General features: G+C 35.1%; 1 protein-coding gene across 1 annotated transcript; it reads right to left on the bottom strand.

Annotated features, from left to right (window-relative positions):
• Positions 1 to 341: 341 nt before the first annotated feature.
• On the bottom strand, positions 342 to 1,298 carry LOC149257858 (uncharacterized). The gene has a single exon (XM_089389374.1). It carries the CDS (start codon positions 1,296 to 1,298, stop codon positions 342 to 344), a length of 957 nt encoding a protein of 318 aa, XP_089245500.1.
• Between the last annotated feature and the right edge of the window lie 15,566 nt (positions 1,299 to 16,864).

Below are 16,864 nucleotides of genomic sequence, written 5' to 3'. Positions count from 1 at the left end.
GACTTTCGGTATACTCCTTGTAATTTTATCTATTGCTTGCGATCTGTTACCCTGTGGTTCTTGATGGGCTTGCTTAAAGTAGTTGAGTAGTTCTAATTCAATGTCTTCATGGTTTTCTACTCTTGTCCCCTGCTCAGTTTGAATGTGGGTAATGTTATTGCTCATTTTGCGTTGGATAGTCATTCGATGAAAGAACTTTGTGTTTTTTCCCCCTCTTTTAGCCACCTGATACGAGATTTTTGCCTCCAAAGCAATTCCTCCTGTTTGGCTCTTTCTGAGATTTGTGCTTCAAGGGCCCTTTCCTGTTTCACATATTCCTCTGTTCTGCCCTCTGTGATAATTCATTGCTGTAACTGCTTCATGTCTTGCTGTAGTGCTGCCTGAGCCTGGAATATGTTGCCGAACGTAGAGTGATTCCATTGCTTTATTCTGCTTTTGAGGTGTTTAAGCTTCTGTTGGAATTGCATCATTTTTGTACCCCTTGGCGGATTATAGTAGGTCCATTCCCTGGTGACCAAATTTTTAAAATCTAGATGAGTCATCCAAAATGACTCGAATCGGAAAGGCTTACGACTTGTATTGCCAGGTCGAGACCAATGAAGGGAGATTGGCCAATGGTCTGAACCAGAGAATGGTAGTATTGAAGCTGAGAGGTTGCCTCCCAGATGGATTGCGTTGTCTGAGATAAGGAATCTGTCCAGGCGGGATGCAATTTGTTGGGTTCCAGTTCTTTTGTTATTCCAGGTGTGTAGGCCATTATTGAACGACAGGTCGATAAGCCAATTTCCTTGGATGTAATCTTTGAAGTTGTTGCTCTCCGTATCCAAATTATTCCTTCCTCCTCGCTTTTCTTCCATCTTGGTGATCATATTGAAATCCCCCCCATTTATCCATAATGGATGAGCCCTGTCTGCATTGATCACAGAGAGTGTGTTCAGGAGTTCGATTTTATTCCCTGTCTCCTGGGGAAAATAGACATTAGTTAATAGCCCATGAATATTGGTTCCTGTGATATGGAATGTCACTTGGAGGAAATTCTTGTTGGCATGAATATTATTGAGCTCAATGGTGCGAAAATCCCATAAAATTGCTAAGCCTCCAGAGGCGCCGGATGCATCTACTGCTACAACTTGACTACCAGGCCAAACTTTTGCTACTATTCTATCTAAAGAGATGGAATTGCATTTGGTTTCCTGCAGGAAGAGTATTTGTGGTTTTTCTTGCTTTATCATATTTTTGATTAATCTACTTTTTCCCGGGCTGTTGAGCCCCCTGATGTTCCAAGAGATGAGCTTCATGATTGAAGGTTAGGGAGAGAGTCGTAGTACTTCATGAGCTTGGAATACCTCCCTGACCCCACAAGCATTTCCCCAATGCGTATGGTGCGCTGAAGGTCCGTTTTCCTTCCTCATTTTTTGAACTCTTTACTGATATTTTTCCCGTCCCAAGGACTTCCTGTTTGGATGCCCAGTGATTTTTGTCTTTGAGCTATGGATAGGATTGCTTCCAGATTCTCCAACTGCTTCTCAGGAATTTTGTCATACATCTGTGCATCGCATGCTTGTTCCAGGCCCTGGATGTCCAAATCCCCAATATCTATGTTGTCCTGTTCTTCTTCCATATGCTGTATTTCGCTTATTCCTTTTGTTGTTTCTGTATCCTTTGCATGTTCGGTATACCCATTATCTTCCTCCATAACTTGATAGGACCACTTGAGCTTTGTGCTTTTATCTGATGAGGACGGATTAGTGGTTAATGTTTCTTTCAGGCTTTTCTTGGGATCAGACTCTGGAGATTGCATGTTCGTTGCCTGGACCTCCTTGACTGAGGTAAGGTTCTCCGAGTTGTGGGCATCTTGCTGGGCTAACACTTCAAAAGTGTTGCTCGTGGAAGGCCGTGAGGTATTAGCTTGTGGTTTCTTAGGGTTTGAAGTGGATCTTTTATTGTTTCTCCTTCTATTAACTACTTTTGTGAAGCCTTTCTGATCCGTCTCATTCGATTTAGAATTATTCAGGGGTTTTTGAGTTAAAGGACAGTCTCGGAACAGATGACCCAGATTATGGCATCTTCTGCACCGGAACGGCACATGTTCATAATCAACTAGCTGGACCCATTCTATATCATCATGAAAGATACTTACCGTGTCCGGGAGAGGCTTATCGAGGTGCATGTATACGCAGATCCGGGCGTAGGATGTGTACCTTTGAAGTTTTGTCTCCTCAGCAGTTTTGACATATTCACCAAGCCCATTTCCTATGACCTGTAAGGTCTCCTCATCCCAGTACTCTGTTGGCAGAGAATACAGACGGATCCAGACTGGCGCCCAACTGAGATCCTCTTTGTCTGGATTGAACCGCTCCACCCATCCTCTCAGGAAAAGACCCGCTGCGTTAAAGAAGTAAGGCCCTCCATCTATTACCCTATTTTTGTCCTCTATGCAGTTGAATATGGCCGTGAAGAACCCTTTAGGTCCTAGCTGCAGCGTGATGTGTCCTTTCGGCTTCCATTTAGCCGCGATCCAGCCATGCAGTGCTTTTTCTGTTGGCCACATCCCTATGAATTTGCCGATTAGTGCGTGATCTCTCATGTACTGGATCCTTTCATTGATTCGTTGACTCGGTATCTCTATCTTTGGGCGTTCAGCAGCAACCGGTCGACAGGTGCTCGAAGTGATCTAGGGTTGTTCTCTGTTCCTTGTTTGTGTATCTTCGGGTACTGCTTCTTCCTTGTCTGCAGGTATTTCAGCTTTCTTGGGTTCATTCTCTCACCGCCGTGAAGGATCTTCATCTCTTGGGGGAGGCACATCGTCCCCCCCCCCCGAGGGGTTATTCATTCTGCTTACTCTATTGCTTGACGGGTACAGCCTGTCCGACTAATGCTTGTAAGACAGTGGTGCAGCGTTCTGCTCAGATCTGCCGTTGCAGGTTTTTGCAGAAACCCTACTCCTCTCTCAGTCGCCACCTCGGCTCTTCCTCAATAATGAAAATATTAGTGTTAATACAAAATAAATTTAACATTAATAATTCGACAAACTAATTGATACTAAAACTTTTCGTTAATAGATTTATAACATTATAGTATGTGAAATAGTATAACATTATAATGTTGCATCATATTATTATTTTTGAATATATAACATTAAGCATTAATTAATGTCAAATAAAATAAAATAATTAATACAAAAAAAGCCTTGTAGATAATAATATTAGAATATTTAATAATTAACATCATAATACTACAATATTACATTATAATATTTGAATAAATAACATTAATAATAAAAAAACCCTAAAAAAAATAGTTTTTAAAATTTTTTAATTTTGTAAATTTTTAATATAATTTTATGTAAGTTACCCAATCTAGTATTAATTAATAAGCTAATAATCATCATAAAAATATAAACATTTAATAATAACAAAAAACTTAATAATAACAAAAAACTTAATAATAACATTTAATTAATTAAACTAAATTTATTTTTGGACATTATCAAAAATGTCAGCTCCATTCATCATCATCCCAACCCTTTCCTATATTTATTACCCCATTATGATCTGACATTTTCACACATCTGATCCCAATGATGAACCACAGAGGTTGGTTCGAAACGTCGATACAATAAAATCATCAATGCGATGAATCCGTAAGACAACACTATACAAGAGATATTCGATTAAACAAATTTTTATCGAAAGTTTTAGCTCCCACCTCTTCTTGCCGAGGAAACTGTATGATTTTATTAAACATAGGATAATTTGTTTCACTTTCAATTTGATGTTGGTTTAATGCTAAGCTGCAGTTAGCATTACTTGGAAAACATTTAATGCTTTGCACTCTCCACTGCAAAGTTATCCAAATATGTATGGAAATAAGTCGCCCCAAAGCCACTGCATTATACTTCGTGGCATGTTGCATGCCTTCTACGTTTTCATTTGATTATAGTGATGTTCACTGCCATTGTGTCACACACCTGGAGCCTCTCGTAACTGGCGAGAATGTTGATTTCTAGCTGCAACTAGAGCTCAGCGCCGAATAGCTAGAGCATCGAATCATCGGCCCTAACTCATGACCATGAATATCAGCGGATGACACTGATTGTATGCCAGTCGATCTTGTCATCCATCACGAGACTCTACGGCTCGAATTTCATAATATTGTGTTCATGGAAAACAACAAATCTTGCCCGGCCATGAAAATATGTATCTTTCAAGAATTCTTCCATATAAATTGCCACAAAAGTCTAGATGAAACACAAATTCAAATGAAGGCCACCATCGATAAAAGCTTGAAAACTCACCAAACCTTGTAGCAAATTCACAAGAGCCTATGAGTTTTGAATTGGCTACGAAAAGTTTAAGGGCCATAGAAGCTGATGAGTTTTGAAGTAGTTCTCTAAGGTTTGAGAGAAAAATTATGCTACCACCAAGTTTTTAACTACCGTTAAAGAGAAAATTACAGACAATTGTGTGAGACAAAAGAAAACGAAAGCAACTCAAGGAATAATGAAGGGCTATAGTGAGCACACCGATTCTGTGTCCATTGATTTAGGTAGTGGAGGCAGTCAAAAGAAAAACCAATACTGATACATCAGATGCCCCACTCCATGGAGGGAGAGAAGTTTACCCAATGGATAATTCGTAAATCCCATTTTAGTTCCCTATTAAGTTTGACGTTTCCCAAAGTTCAGGGTCCAAACCTTGCTCTTCTAATTATTCCAACTGCATCCAATTTCATAAATGAGGCAAAAATTTGACTCGTAATCTTGTTCTTTATTATTCAATAATAATTATACATATTCTCTATAAATTTATGAATGTTTCTGTGCGATTGAATATTTCTATGCATTTTCTCCCTCAAGATCTGAATATTTTTGGTTTTTCTTACATCGAGGTGGAGAGACCCTAAATATTCTCTGAATTTTCAGAACAGTCTCATTGAAATAACTAAAATTATAATGGGGTTTCCGCTAAATTAAGAGGAATTATCTTTGTTAAGAGACTTCCCAACATAATCAACCATAAAATATCGCTTTCTTCAATCGATCCACACCTGTAGTGGCCCCTCCATCTTAAATAACAGAAGCACTGCCTTAGCCACCAAATTGGGAGTCTCATCTCCTTTTCCCGTGAATAATGAAATGTGCATACCACTCTAGCAAGTTGAAACAACTCAATCTAGCCTTTCGGGGCATGAGAGTCAGTGTCTTGCCATCCCATTTCTTTTCGCGTTGGCCACACCCTCACACAATATTTCAGTTAACTTTTGGGCGAGATGTTTCTTCTAATGTATCAATGTCTAGTTATGGTTTAGTGTGTAGTTTTGGTTCTCGATCAGTTTCTAGTTTTGGTTCACGAGCTACTAAGTCTTAATTGAATTTTTGTAACTCGATCTTGTAACAGTAATACGTTGCAAAGTTAATACAATGGTTCTGTCTTCAGAAACTTTAATAAATAAACATAACAGAGCATGTGATGTAAACTAACAAAACATATCAGATTACCAAATAACACTGATAAGCAATCCACACATAAACCAAACGTAATAGTACAGGAGCAAGTGTCCTCCAGGGCCGGGCCCTTAGCCTCCAAGGGTACACCGCTTGAAGTTATTCCAGACTCAGAGATGAAACAACAACCAAGTTTATATTAATGCATAAGGCAAAATTACAGTAGATCAGTTCTCAACGAGACTCGATGATCAAAGTTTCAATCTTGAGAGAAATTACATAAAACATAACAGACTCAACCTTTTTTTTTCCCCGAGCTAACAGTGCTGCCCCTTTTATAATGGTGAAGGCGGAGATGTCTAGGTGCAAAAATAGTTAAAGCAGCGATCCCTCAGGATCAAAGGATCCTGAGGGATTCGCTGAACCGTTAGTCCTTAGTTATCTCTTTTCTTTCTTGCGCCGAGCCGATATCTCCACTTCCTTTCCAGGGCTGATTCGCTTTGATTTGTTTTGCCTTGTTTGCATACGGTTCCCCGTCAAAGGGACAATAGTTAACCCGACCTTGTTCTTTCCTTCGGAACGGCAGTCTTTCATTTTCCCTTCTTTCTGCATAAGAAAATGACAATTGTCAGTGTTTTTGCTTTGCACATTAATCTCACAGGTTTTATTACAATTCCTTATCATTTTCCTAGTTCATGATGCAAAAGGTTTGTAAGTTCTAATGAAAAGATGTTGAAATAATTACCAAAAACATACCTTCTTTAGTACTCCACACTTACCCAACAAGTTTTTGTTATTTGGGATTTCATTTGTCTATTTTTTTCATTTCTTTGATTTACGATAGCTATGTTGTCTTATACCCATGTTTGAAGTTGATTGATGCCACATTTTTATGTAATGTTATTTTAATATTATTTAATTTAAATTCAAACCATTATCTAAATTTTAAAAACTATACCTAAACCAAGTCTCTACTCCACCATCTTGGTTTCTGCAATATCTCTAATCTTTTCAGAAATTTCATTGTCAGGCCCATGCATCCTTGGCTTTTCATCCTCCTCTCGTAATAGTAGATTCAACAGAAGCAACGATGTTTATTGTGGCTTCAATAGTATATCCATATGCAGTAGTTGATCCACCTGCATTATCTAATTAGGTTGTCAATCGTAACTTCCATTTAGATAGCCATCAGTTGCTATGGTTTTCTTGCTCAACCAATTCCTAGTGGTCTTGGTTCCATTCTTTCAGAAATTGAGGTTCACGATATAAAAGGAGTTCACCCAGTTCACCCTATCTATTTGTTTTAAGCTTGTTCTTCAACACAGACAAATGAATATATGGTTGTTGGCATTTTTTTTAGCAGAGAGCCTTGAACCCAATTAGTGGAACACAACTAAAAATCCATTCCCATCATGGAGCATAAAAAAAATTGTTTGCTGCTTAGACTGCCATTCCCCTCTTATTTCTTTTAGCAGAGAGATTTGAACCCAGTTAGTTTCTCATTTCCAATCTAACAAATCAAAATATCCCCAACAACCTCCTGCTCCAGGCCATTTAATTTTCATTAAATCAGAGTCATGTTTTCATTGTCTTTGACTTATCCTAAATTTATATTTACAATAGCTCAAATTCCTAAATTTACACAAATTACATTACACTTACTTAAATTTCTCAATTTACACAAATTACTTATAAAATATTTTCATGAGAGATCATGTCGCTTTTTTAATTTAATATAAATTAAGTTAAACAAAAAACATACATTATATTGAAAATTCAAAAATAAATTTTATTTTTTTTTCTCCCAATTTGTAAAAATAACTAGCAATATAACTTGTTCATTTTTTTTATTCTTCATTACTACTAGGTAGACATGGTGATATCTTACTCGACTATTTTTATAACTCACTCTAGCTTAGTACAAGGCTCAAGACTAGTGAGAGTAACGCAAACCAATCCTGGTAATTTCACTATTTACCTTTATGCGCTAATAAGTCAACTTAATATTGAATTGTGTTGGAATCATAAAGCAAGCTTACACCAAGATGCTCGTAATCTAGCAAGGACCATGAATTATTTAAGTTTCATAAGCCTGACGTGAATCTAATATTAGTGGCTATATACCAAGTAATTCCTCTATGCTCTCTAGAATAAGCATGTAATACGAGTTGATATTCAGAGAATATTAAACCTACGTGTTGTTCCATTCCTTTATAACTCTATCTCTATTCATTAGTCAGGTGTTTGGGGCCTTCAATGTATGAAATAATGCACTGATTACAACGGTTGCAGGTTTTTTAATGTAATTATTGCAAGTGTTTTTATGAAATTCACTGCTCTGGTATTGAGCATTCACTTATGACATTCTCCTTGGGCGATGCCCAATTTCTCTTTTAACTTGGCCGGCAAGGTTTCTCCTTTGACATGGTCCACAGGGACTACAATTGCTTATGTAAGAAGCAAGGGTTTGTAAAAAGTATATGTAATGTCACTTTCTAGTAATTGAATTATCTCTTAGCAAAATTTGGAGCACTCCACACAATATTAAAATTTAATATTTAAAATTCGAATTAATGGGGGTTAGATTAAGGCCTTTTCTATTTCTAAGATGCGTGAAAGGGTTGTGAATATTGTGCATACAAGGATTATAAAAGAGGATGATATGCATATTTAGGGATAATAATGCAAGGAGATAAATAGACATAATAATTATATATCTCAATTTTCTACTACTTATATGAATTAAAATGTGAAGTAACGAAATTAAAGTATGAAGTTACGAAAGCGAAAAGGTAAGTTAGAATATAGACATGTTAAATATATTGGAAATAAATATAGAAAACCAAAGGTAAGTATAAAAATTCTATGAAAATAATTTTGTATTATTAATATATATAATGTTTAAATATTAATATTGTGTTATTGATATAATTAATTTTGTATATATTTAGTGATATAAGTCTAGATTAGGATTGCGAAAACACAATTGTATGTTTTGTTGGTAGTTTGTTCAAAAATTTTGGGTTACTTAGAGGGGCCAGTTTGGGGTTGTGATTGTGCATATGTTTATCTTGATAATTCTAATATTGAGCTAAAATGAGTCCAAATTTCATTTATTTAGTTATTATTTTTTCCTTTTGTTCTTTGTAAAATAATTGGAACTACATCGATTATGAATATTTTTTATTCTTGCATTGCAAACTGTAAGTGTGTAAACATTTGAGTTAAATTAGCAAAAAAATAAATTGATTTCGTGGTGAAGAAAGGTTTAATGTTAAAATTCTTGAATCTTGCAACTAGGTAATAGAAAATGTAATCTTAAATACCAATATTTGTTTGACCACTAATTCTTAGAGAAAATTCATGACACTTTGCTAATATGTGCTATATTGTAAGTAGTACTTTAGTTATTTAGTTAACTAGCCAAATAATCTCTTATTGTTTAAATTTTATTGATACATCTAAATCATACATTATGATTCTAGTTATGGTTTTAGTTAATTGTTATGTCAAAATAGGATAATTGTTAAGTATAAGGTTGGAATGAAGTTTCATGACATGATGCTATGAGAATAATGATGCGCATGTGGTTCTTATTTATTTAGTTTTTATGATAATGATGTTGTATGAATATGATATGCATTGAGATTATGATGTTATGATATGAGGCATATTGACGTACTGTTCATTTATTATGTGATGATATATCTTTGATGTTGATATGTTGATGTAATAAGTTATGAGGATATTATGGTGTGAAGGATGTGATAATTATACACAAATTTTATGACATACATAAGCATGTAGTTCGTTATTATTTAGAATCTTGTGGTGAATAATGATGTTATGTTCTCATGATGACATGGAATAATTGACATGTGGATTATTTTTATGATACTATGATGTTATAACTAATTCATTGGTTTCATGTTGAGATGTTGTGATTGACAGGAAATCACACAGATGGGCCGAGAGGGCCAATTTATTTTATGATCTCGTGGGAACCCATACCTGCGAGGGAGGATATGTAACACGATATGGGTTGGGGACATACGCAATAAACACTACATATTCCAGTGGTTCCTTTGTATTGTATAGATATTGATGGATAACTCTTGAAGTGCTATGGGACCATCTTGAGGAGGCCAAGTGCCTGATATTGTAGGCCAAGTTTGAGATAATGGATTGGGATGTAGAAGTCTGGTGGGGGTGTATGGACTTCATTGCATGCAGTTGTTCACCTTAGTGAGTGTTGAGGGAGTGGGTTGACCTTTCGAGATGCTTGGAGTATTACTGCATGGCGTACGTAGCCGAGTGCCTTCCTTGGGATAGATGAGGTCTGAGTTGGGCATGAGCCTTGGGGTCAGCCTTGGGCTATGATGCAGACCATTGAGGCTTATGCCTAGTTCCAAAAGTGGGAAAAGTGATAGAGATTCCTTGATATTTCTCGGGTGTTGTAAAAACGTTCGATTCCTGCTGGTTATACTAGTTCAATAGAGGGTGTGGGGCATACATGAAGTAATAAATATGTAAATAAAATAAATTGTTAAATGATTCAACTTAACTTGGGGATGAAGTTCCTTAGAGAGGGGGAGTATGTAATGTTCTCTAATAATAATAAATAAATAAAATAGTAAATAATCAAGTGGAGTTATAAATAAACATATATATAAGTAAACCATAAAAATAGTAAAAATAACTAAAGTTAACAAAAGTAAAATGGAATAAAATAAGAAAAAGTTAAATTAAGAGAAATATTAAATTAAGTAAAACTTAAAACAAATAAAAAAAACGATGCGTGTTGACACATGAAATGTGTGCATGTGGACCCCTTTTCATTGTTTGGTATATTTAATGGATGATGAGGAAGATGAGATTCATCATTCCTTCATCCATTCTCTTGGGAGAAAAGTGTTGTGAGACAAATGATTCCCTGGTAGTAGAAAGTGGATTGAGGGCTTGGGTATGGCCAACTATAGAAATATTATGTGCAACTGAGCCTACGATTAGGTGGAGAGTCATCCCCAAAAACTTTGTTGCAATTAGCAGAATTCCAATAGTGTACAACTTTGAAATCCTAAGTAAGGAATATCGTCACTACAAGTAAGTCATCTCTACTCATGGTTTTCGAAATTCTATGCTAATTAGTTGAATAATTATGTGTTGATTTATAATTTCATAAATTGATGTAATTAGTGGTATATTTTAATTTTGGGTTGTTATATGTATGTGGTATTCTTCTAAGTTGTTTTGAGTTTGGTTTCTTGATTTGTTGCATCAACACAAATTAAGGACAATGTCAATTGCTTGTTCAATCACCTTTTACTATCTTGTACTAATCAGGACATGATGGAAGCTTGGGTTTGAGTGGAAATGTTTTATGGTAAAAAAATCATAGTAGAACTATAATAGACTCGGACAATTCATGTTAGAGATCTCCACAAAAATACTGACAGTCAAAGCTCAAAAGAAACTCGTGGAGAAGAAGTAGCCAAGAATAAAAAATATTGTTGAAAAAAAGGAAACCTTTGTGATTCCCATTTTGAAGATAAATACTAAATTTAAGTAATGATTTATCATGATTTTGTGTGTATAAAAAACCCATCTTTAATCATTGATTTGTCCCACCAAAAAAAATAAAATCTTGTGGAGTTACCAATAAAATCTAACGATTTATTTGAAATATGAAATGAACAATTTCATTAAATTAAATTTCAATTATTGTTTTCATTAAATTAAACCCCATATATAAATACATAGATTAAAATAAGTTTATTGAAAATTTTCATTAAATTATTCCTTTTTCCTTCGGGAAAAACTATAAATTTATTACAATGTTATTATTGCAACTTTTAACAAAGGAACACAATTACATTTTGCAAATGATAAGAGCATTCAATATGAGCAACCTTTTGGAGGAAGAGCAAAATAATAATAATAATAAAGGACATAGGAGAATTTAAGTGTTATAGAAATCAAATAACTTATCTATCTTTCGTTTCTTTCTCTAGACCTGTTGCATCAAATTGAAGGGGGGTCAGCAGGTACCTTTTCAAGTTCACTTGCAATCACCACTAATGGGATTTATTTTTTTGAATTTGAACTTTCTAATACATACACTCTCTTTGTGCCCACCATTGTATCCTCTTTTCATTCCACAGTATCAAGTTGTTATGATTCGTCGATCACTTTTGAGTGTGAAGAAACATATTATTTGAAATTTGTCATAAAAAACTAAAGATAATAATCCATTTGTTAAAAGCTCCATCCATAAGTGCAATGTTTAAAGGTGACCTTTGCTTTCATATTCAAAGAGGTTCAATGACTCTTCCTATTTACTTATTTTTTGATATATATCTTAAACGAGCATTTGCACCAAAAGGGTGGAAAGACATGTTGATAAAGTGTAAATGAATGTAGATTGATGCAGAGGTAGTGCAAAAGATAAGGATATAGAAATAGAAGGTATTGAGAATTAGGAGGCGAGGGGTGGGAGAATGGGAAAATTTTGGTAAAGTAATATTAAAGTTAATTAATGTAATCATTTATTTTATTACACTAACTTAACAAAATTAAATATTAATGCGAATAATACCCTTTATTGTAATTAATTAATTATATTTAGTCAATTTGATTACTTAATTACTTAAATAATATTAGCTTAACATTATATATCTATATATACATATATATATATATATATATATATATATATATATATATATATATACATATATATCTATATATATATATATATCTATATATATATATATATATATATATATATATATATACATATATATCTATATATATATATACATATACATATACATATATATATTGAAATTAGTTGATTTCTTGAATATATTTTGTTCTTTTTTAATAATTTTTGTTTTAGTTAAGAATAATCTATATTAATTAATACAATAACCTTAATACAATAATTTTAACTGACAATATCATCCATATACTTTTTATATCTAAGAGAAAGGTTTCTATATTTATATTTAACCACATCAATTAAGTGGCAACTTAAAAAGCTTTGGTGTAAAACAACAATAATGGCAAGAGAGTTAAATAAATCATAATGCACACAAAAGATTAGACTTGTACTCCAAGAAATTACAATGTGCACAAATTTCCTTATATTTTAGAGGACACATGCCCTAATTATGTTTAAAATAAATGATAATTAAAAGAAATAAAAGAAATATATAAATATAACAATTATTAACTTTGTTGAAAATGCAAAAAGAAAATCTGGATTTAATTTTGTCCTTGAATTATATTAGGAATGAAATTGTAATTCCACATCACAAGACAACTTGTATGAGTTAACTAAGTTAATTTTATTTAGTTGGTTTAGTTAATTCGAGTTGAGGCTCTAACTAGAGTCATGTAGAGTGTATCCTACTTTGTAGGAGCCCTAGTTGGGTTTATTTTGCATTGTAATTAATTAATTCAGTTTAACTCAGTTAAAGTGAGTTAAACTAGTTCCAACTGATGGAGGAACTAGTAGGAGGTCAGACAGTGGGGTGTTTCTTCATGTGCTCAACCAATTAAATGATAATTTACTCATAAATAACTCATGCATGTCAAATCTGAGAGTTACCGAGTTGAGATTGGAGTTCGAGGAAAATGTACTATCAGTTCTATAATCATCTGAATTTTACGGGTGGCGCATGCAGTTAGAGGAAGGCTTATGAGGATTTCACAATTCATAATGAGGAATTTCCTAATTAATATGGGGCTAATATCCAAGGAAACAGGGCAAGTTAATAAGGACTTGAACAAGCCAAAATTTGGTTAAGTATTGGCCTAGGCTTGTCTAAGAAACTATGAGACAGATGAAGATAGTGGAGAGGTTGCCCGTGCTTGAGAAAATAATTGTAATATTCTCATATTTTATGACTAATACAATATGTATATAGCAAGGGTTTTCTAGTTGTGGCTTTCCCAATTTCTTGATTGTTTAATTGTTTCCACTGATCAGTAGAGTACATTCAAGTCTATTGTTTTAGTAAATTACAATTAGAAGTTTCAATCTACAAGGAATTTCTACATGGTATCAGAGTAGAAATCACTCTAGAAGAGAAGAATACGAGTTTATCTTTTGCAGATGAAATCGAATTCGTAGTATCATTCTTCTGAGTCGGCATCATGTCGTTTTATGAATTGAGACTCAAATATTCCCTTGAGATTACTTCAAACTATATTCATTGGAAGGATAGGATATAGGCAGTGTTATAAGACAATGATTTGAAGGAATTCATAGACAAAGATATTCTTAAGCCTCCAACAACAAATGCTCAAGATTTGGCAGAGTGGAGGAAATGTCTTGCAAAGGCAAGGGGGATCATACTAGAAGGAGTTCAATGTCATATTTTCTCGAACTTCCATGGGGAGGATACACCATATGAAATGTCACAAGCCTTTGATCAACTTGTTTAGAAAAACAACGACCACAGGAAATTGTAACTAAAGGACAAGCTTCGAGATATCAAGATGGAGAAGGGCAGGACAATACAAAAATACTTGAGCAGGTTAACCCAATGTCGAGATGAGCTTGGGAGTGTCAGTATTATAGTTGTTGAAGATGATCTGTTCAACCTAGCACTTCTATGCCTTCCCAAGAGTTGGCACAACTACCAAGATTTGCTAAATGGGAGGGAGCATATACAAAAGTGGGAATGTTTAGGGTCCGACTTGGTGCAAGAAGAGATAAGGTGGAGCACCAGATATGGAACCTCATCTAAGCATGATGATGAGGAGAATTGTGCCTTAGCTAGAAAGGAGAAGAAAGGGAAAGGAAAGAAATTCCAATCCAAAGGAGATTCCAGTCAGGGCGGTAAGAAGAAGGACTTATCAAAGATTAAATGTTTTCAATGTCATGAGATGCGACACTATGCCACAAAGTGTTAGCACAAGATGGTCGGAAATAAGCCCTCAAGGGAGCAGTGGGTGAATCTCTTTCTTCATAGTTCAATTTGGACTTCACCCTCATTGCGTGCTAGGTCACAACAATAATGGGTAGCGTGTGCTATCTGGATAGTGGAGCCTCATTCCATATGATCATAAAAAAATAATTTTTTATTGACTTGGAGGATAATGACCTCCATATGCGCATCGAAATGGGAGATTATGGAAGGTATAATGTGACTGGCATTAGTAATATTACTTTTCAGAGTGAGTTTGATTCTCCTCTCACATTAAAAGGCACAATGTATGTTCTGGGTTTGAAGAAGAATTTAGTTTCAGATTCTTTGTTAGAAGACTATGGCTATGATAGCAAAGGAAATTATTTCCTCTATCACACAGCTAAAGGACAAGTGAAGTAGATCAAGGTTAAGGTGAAGAACCTCTACAAATTTGAAGGAGAATACTATGCTACTTTGAGCATGAAAGAAAAGAAGGTACAGACACGAGAGATCATTGAATTATGGCATATAATATTGGGCCATCTTCACCATGGAAAGTATTTATACAGGACTTCCCAAGGGTACACTACAGCAGAGAGATACATGCAAAGGGTGTACATTGGGGAAGTACACCAAAGCCACCTTTCATGACAAGGACAATCAAGCACTAGAAATTCTTGAAAGAGTTCACTCAAGTGTGTGTGGACCATTCTTGATAGCCTCCATGATCAAGCGCAAGTATTATGTAATATTTGTAGATTATTTCTCACGTAAATGTTGAATTTTCTTCATACAAAAGAAAGATAAGACATTCTCTAAATTTTTTGAATTTAAAGGACTTGTTGAGAAAGACACTAGCAGGAAAGTGAAGGCTCTTGGGAGCGATAATAGTGGAGAATATGTTTTGAATGAATTCAATAAATTTTGTTCATCAAAAGGAATTCAATGGGATTTAATAGAACCCCATAACCCACAACAGAATGGGGTGGATAAAAGGAAGAAGATAAGTATTGTGGGAGCTTCATGGGTGATGTTACATAAGTAGAGCCTACCACTGCACTTGTGGGTTGAAGCATGCAACACAAATGTATATGTGTAGAACAAGAGTCCTCATTAGATTCTTGGGATGAGTACACCACAAGAATCATTTTTATGTAGGAAATGAGATGTGGCACTCTTAAGGATATTTGGTTCATCAATTTACTGTCATGTTACCAAGGATGTAAGGAAAAGGCTAGAACCAACAGCTGAGTTAGGCATATTTGTGAGGTACATTGATACACCTCACAACTATTGGGTGTACCTTCCATATCACAGGATGACAATTGTTCGTAGAGATGTGAAGTTTGATGAAGAGAAGGCCATGAGATGTTTCCTTCAGAGGTAGATTTAGTTACATGCAAATGGGGAGCTTTTAGCTCTAAAGGAAGAACCTCAGGATGATGTGGAATGGCCACATGTAGAGGAGAAGAGAGTGGAACCACCCACTCATGCAGAGAGTTCCAGAAATAGAAGGAAGTGCACCAGAGAATTTGAAATATTGATGCATTATGCTAGAGAGAATGTGGAAGCACCCACGTCACAGCGCAAGCAGAGGAGGTCACCATATTTGTACACTGGCTACATGGATCTGATGAATGAAAGTGTAGAGATTGAGCCATCCTCATTCGAGGAAGTAGTGTAGCAACCAATATCGATTGATGCCATGGTAGAGGATTATGACTCCAGTATTAGAAACAATGTTTGGGAATAGTTCCCAAGAGCAGCAGACAAGTCAGTGGTGAGTTCCATATGGATTTACAAGGCAAAGAAAGTAGCATATGCGAGTTTTCAGAAACACAAGGCCATATTTGTGTACCGAGGTTTCTTTCAAGTGGATCAAATTGATTGCGAGGAGACCTTTGCTCTAGTAGCAATGTACTCTTCAATTAGATAAATTCTATAACTTTCGACATAGACGGGATGGAAGATACATCCGATGTATGTGAAGACAACATTCCTCAACGGAGTGATTGAGGAAGAGGTGTACATTCAATATCCTAATGGATTTGAGACCTTCAACAGAGAGTTTCATGTGTGCAAACTCAAGTGAGCATTTTATGGATTGAAACAAGCATCTCGTGCTTGGTACACCAGGATCGACAACTGTTTCACCAGGTTCGACTTCACCAAAAGCAAAGCAGATGCAAACCTTTACCATATTGTGGTTCAAGGTCATTTATTGATTATAGTATTATATGTCGATGATTTAATTCTAATAGGTGATGGGAAGTTGGTAAAATATTGCAAATAGGATCTTGCAAGAGAATTCGAGATGAAGGACCTAGGGCTCATGCATTATTTCCTTCATATGGAAGTATGGAAAGGAGATGAGGAACTATTTTTCTCTAAGGGAAAGTATTCCAATGATATACTGAATAAGTTCCACATGGAGAGAATTAAACCCATGGAGACTCCTATAAGGGAATTGGAGGAAGGAAGATGCTACTTTAGGTGAAGT

The sequence above is a fragment of the Pinus tabuliformis genome, chromosome 6 (assembly GCF_031772625.1).
Source record: "Pinus tabuliformis cultivar Carrire ecotype Pingquan chromosome 6, CPIR1, whole genome shotgun sequence".
Lineage (NCBI taxonomy): Eukaryota > Viridiplantae > Streptophyta > Pinopsida > Pinales > Pinaceae > Pinus > Pinus tabuliformis.
This window is presented reverse-complemented; position numbering and strand designations above follow the sequence as displayed.

Coding starts and splice junctions, on each gene's coding strand:
- LOC149257858 (XM_089389374.1), bottom strand. CDS start 1,298: ATGAAGCTCATCTCTTGGAACATCAGGGGGCTCAACAGCCCGGGAAAA.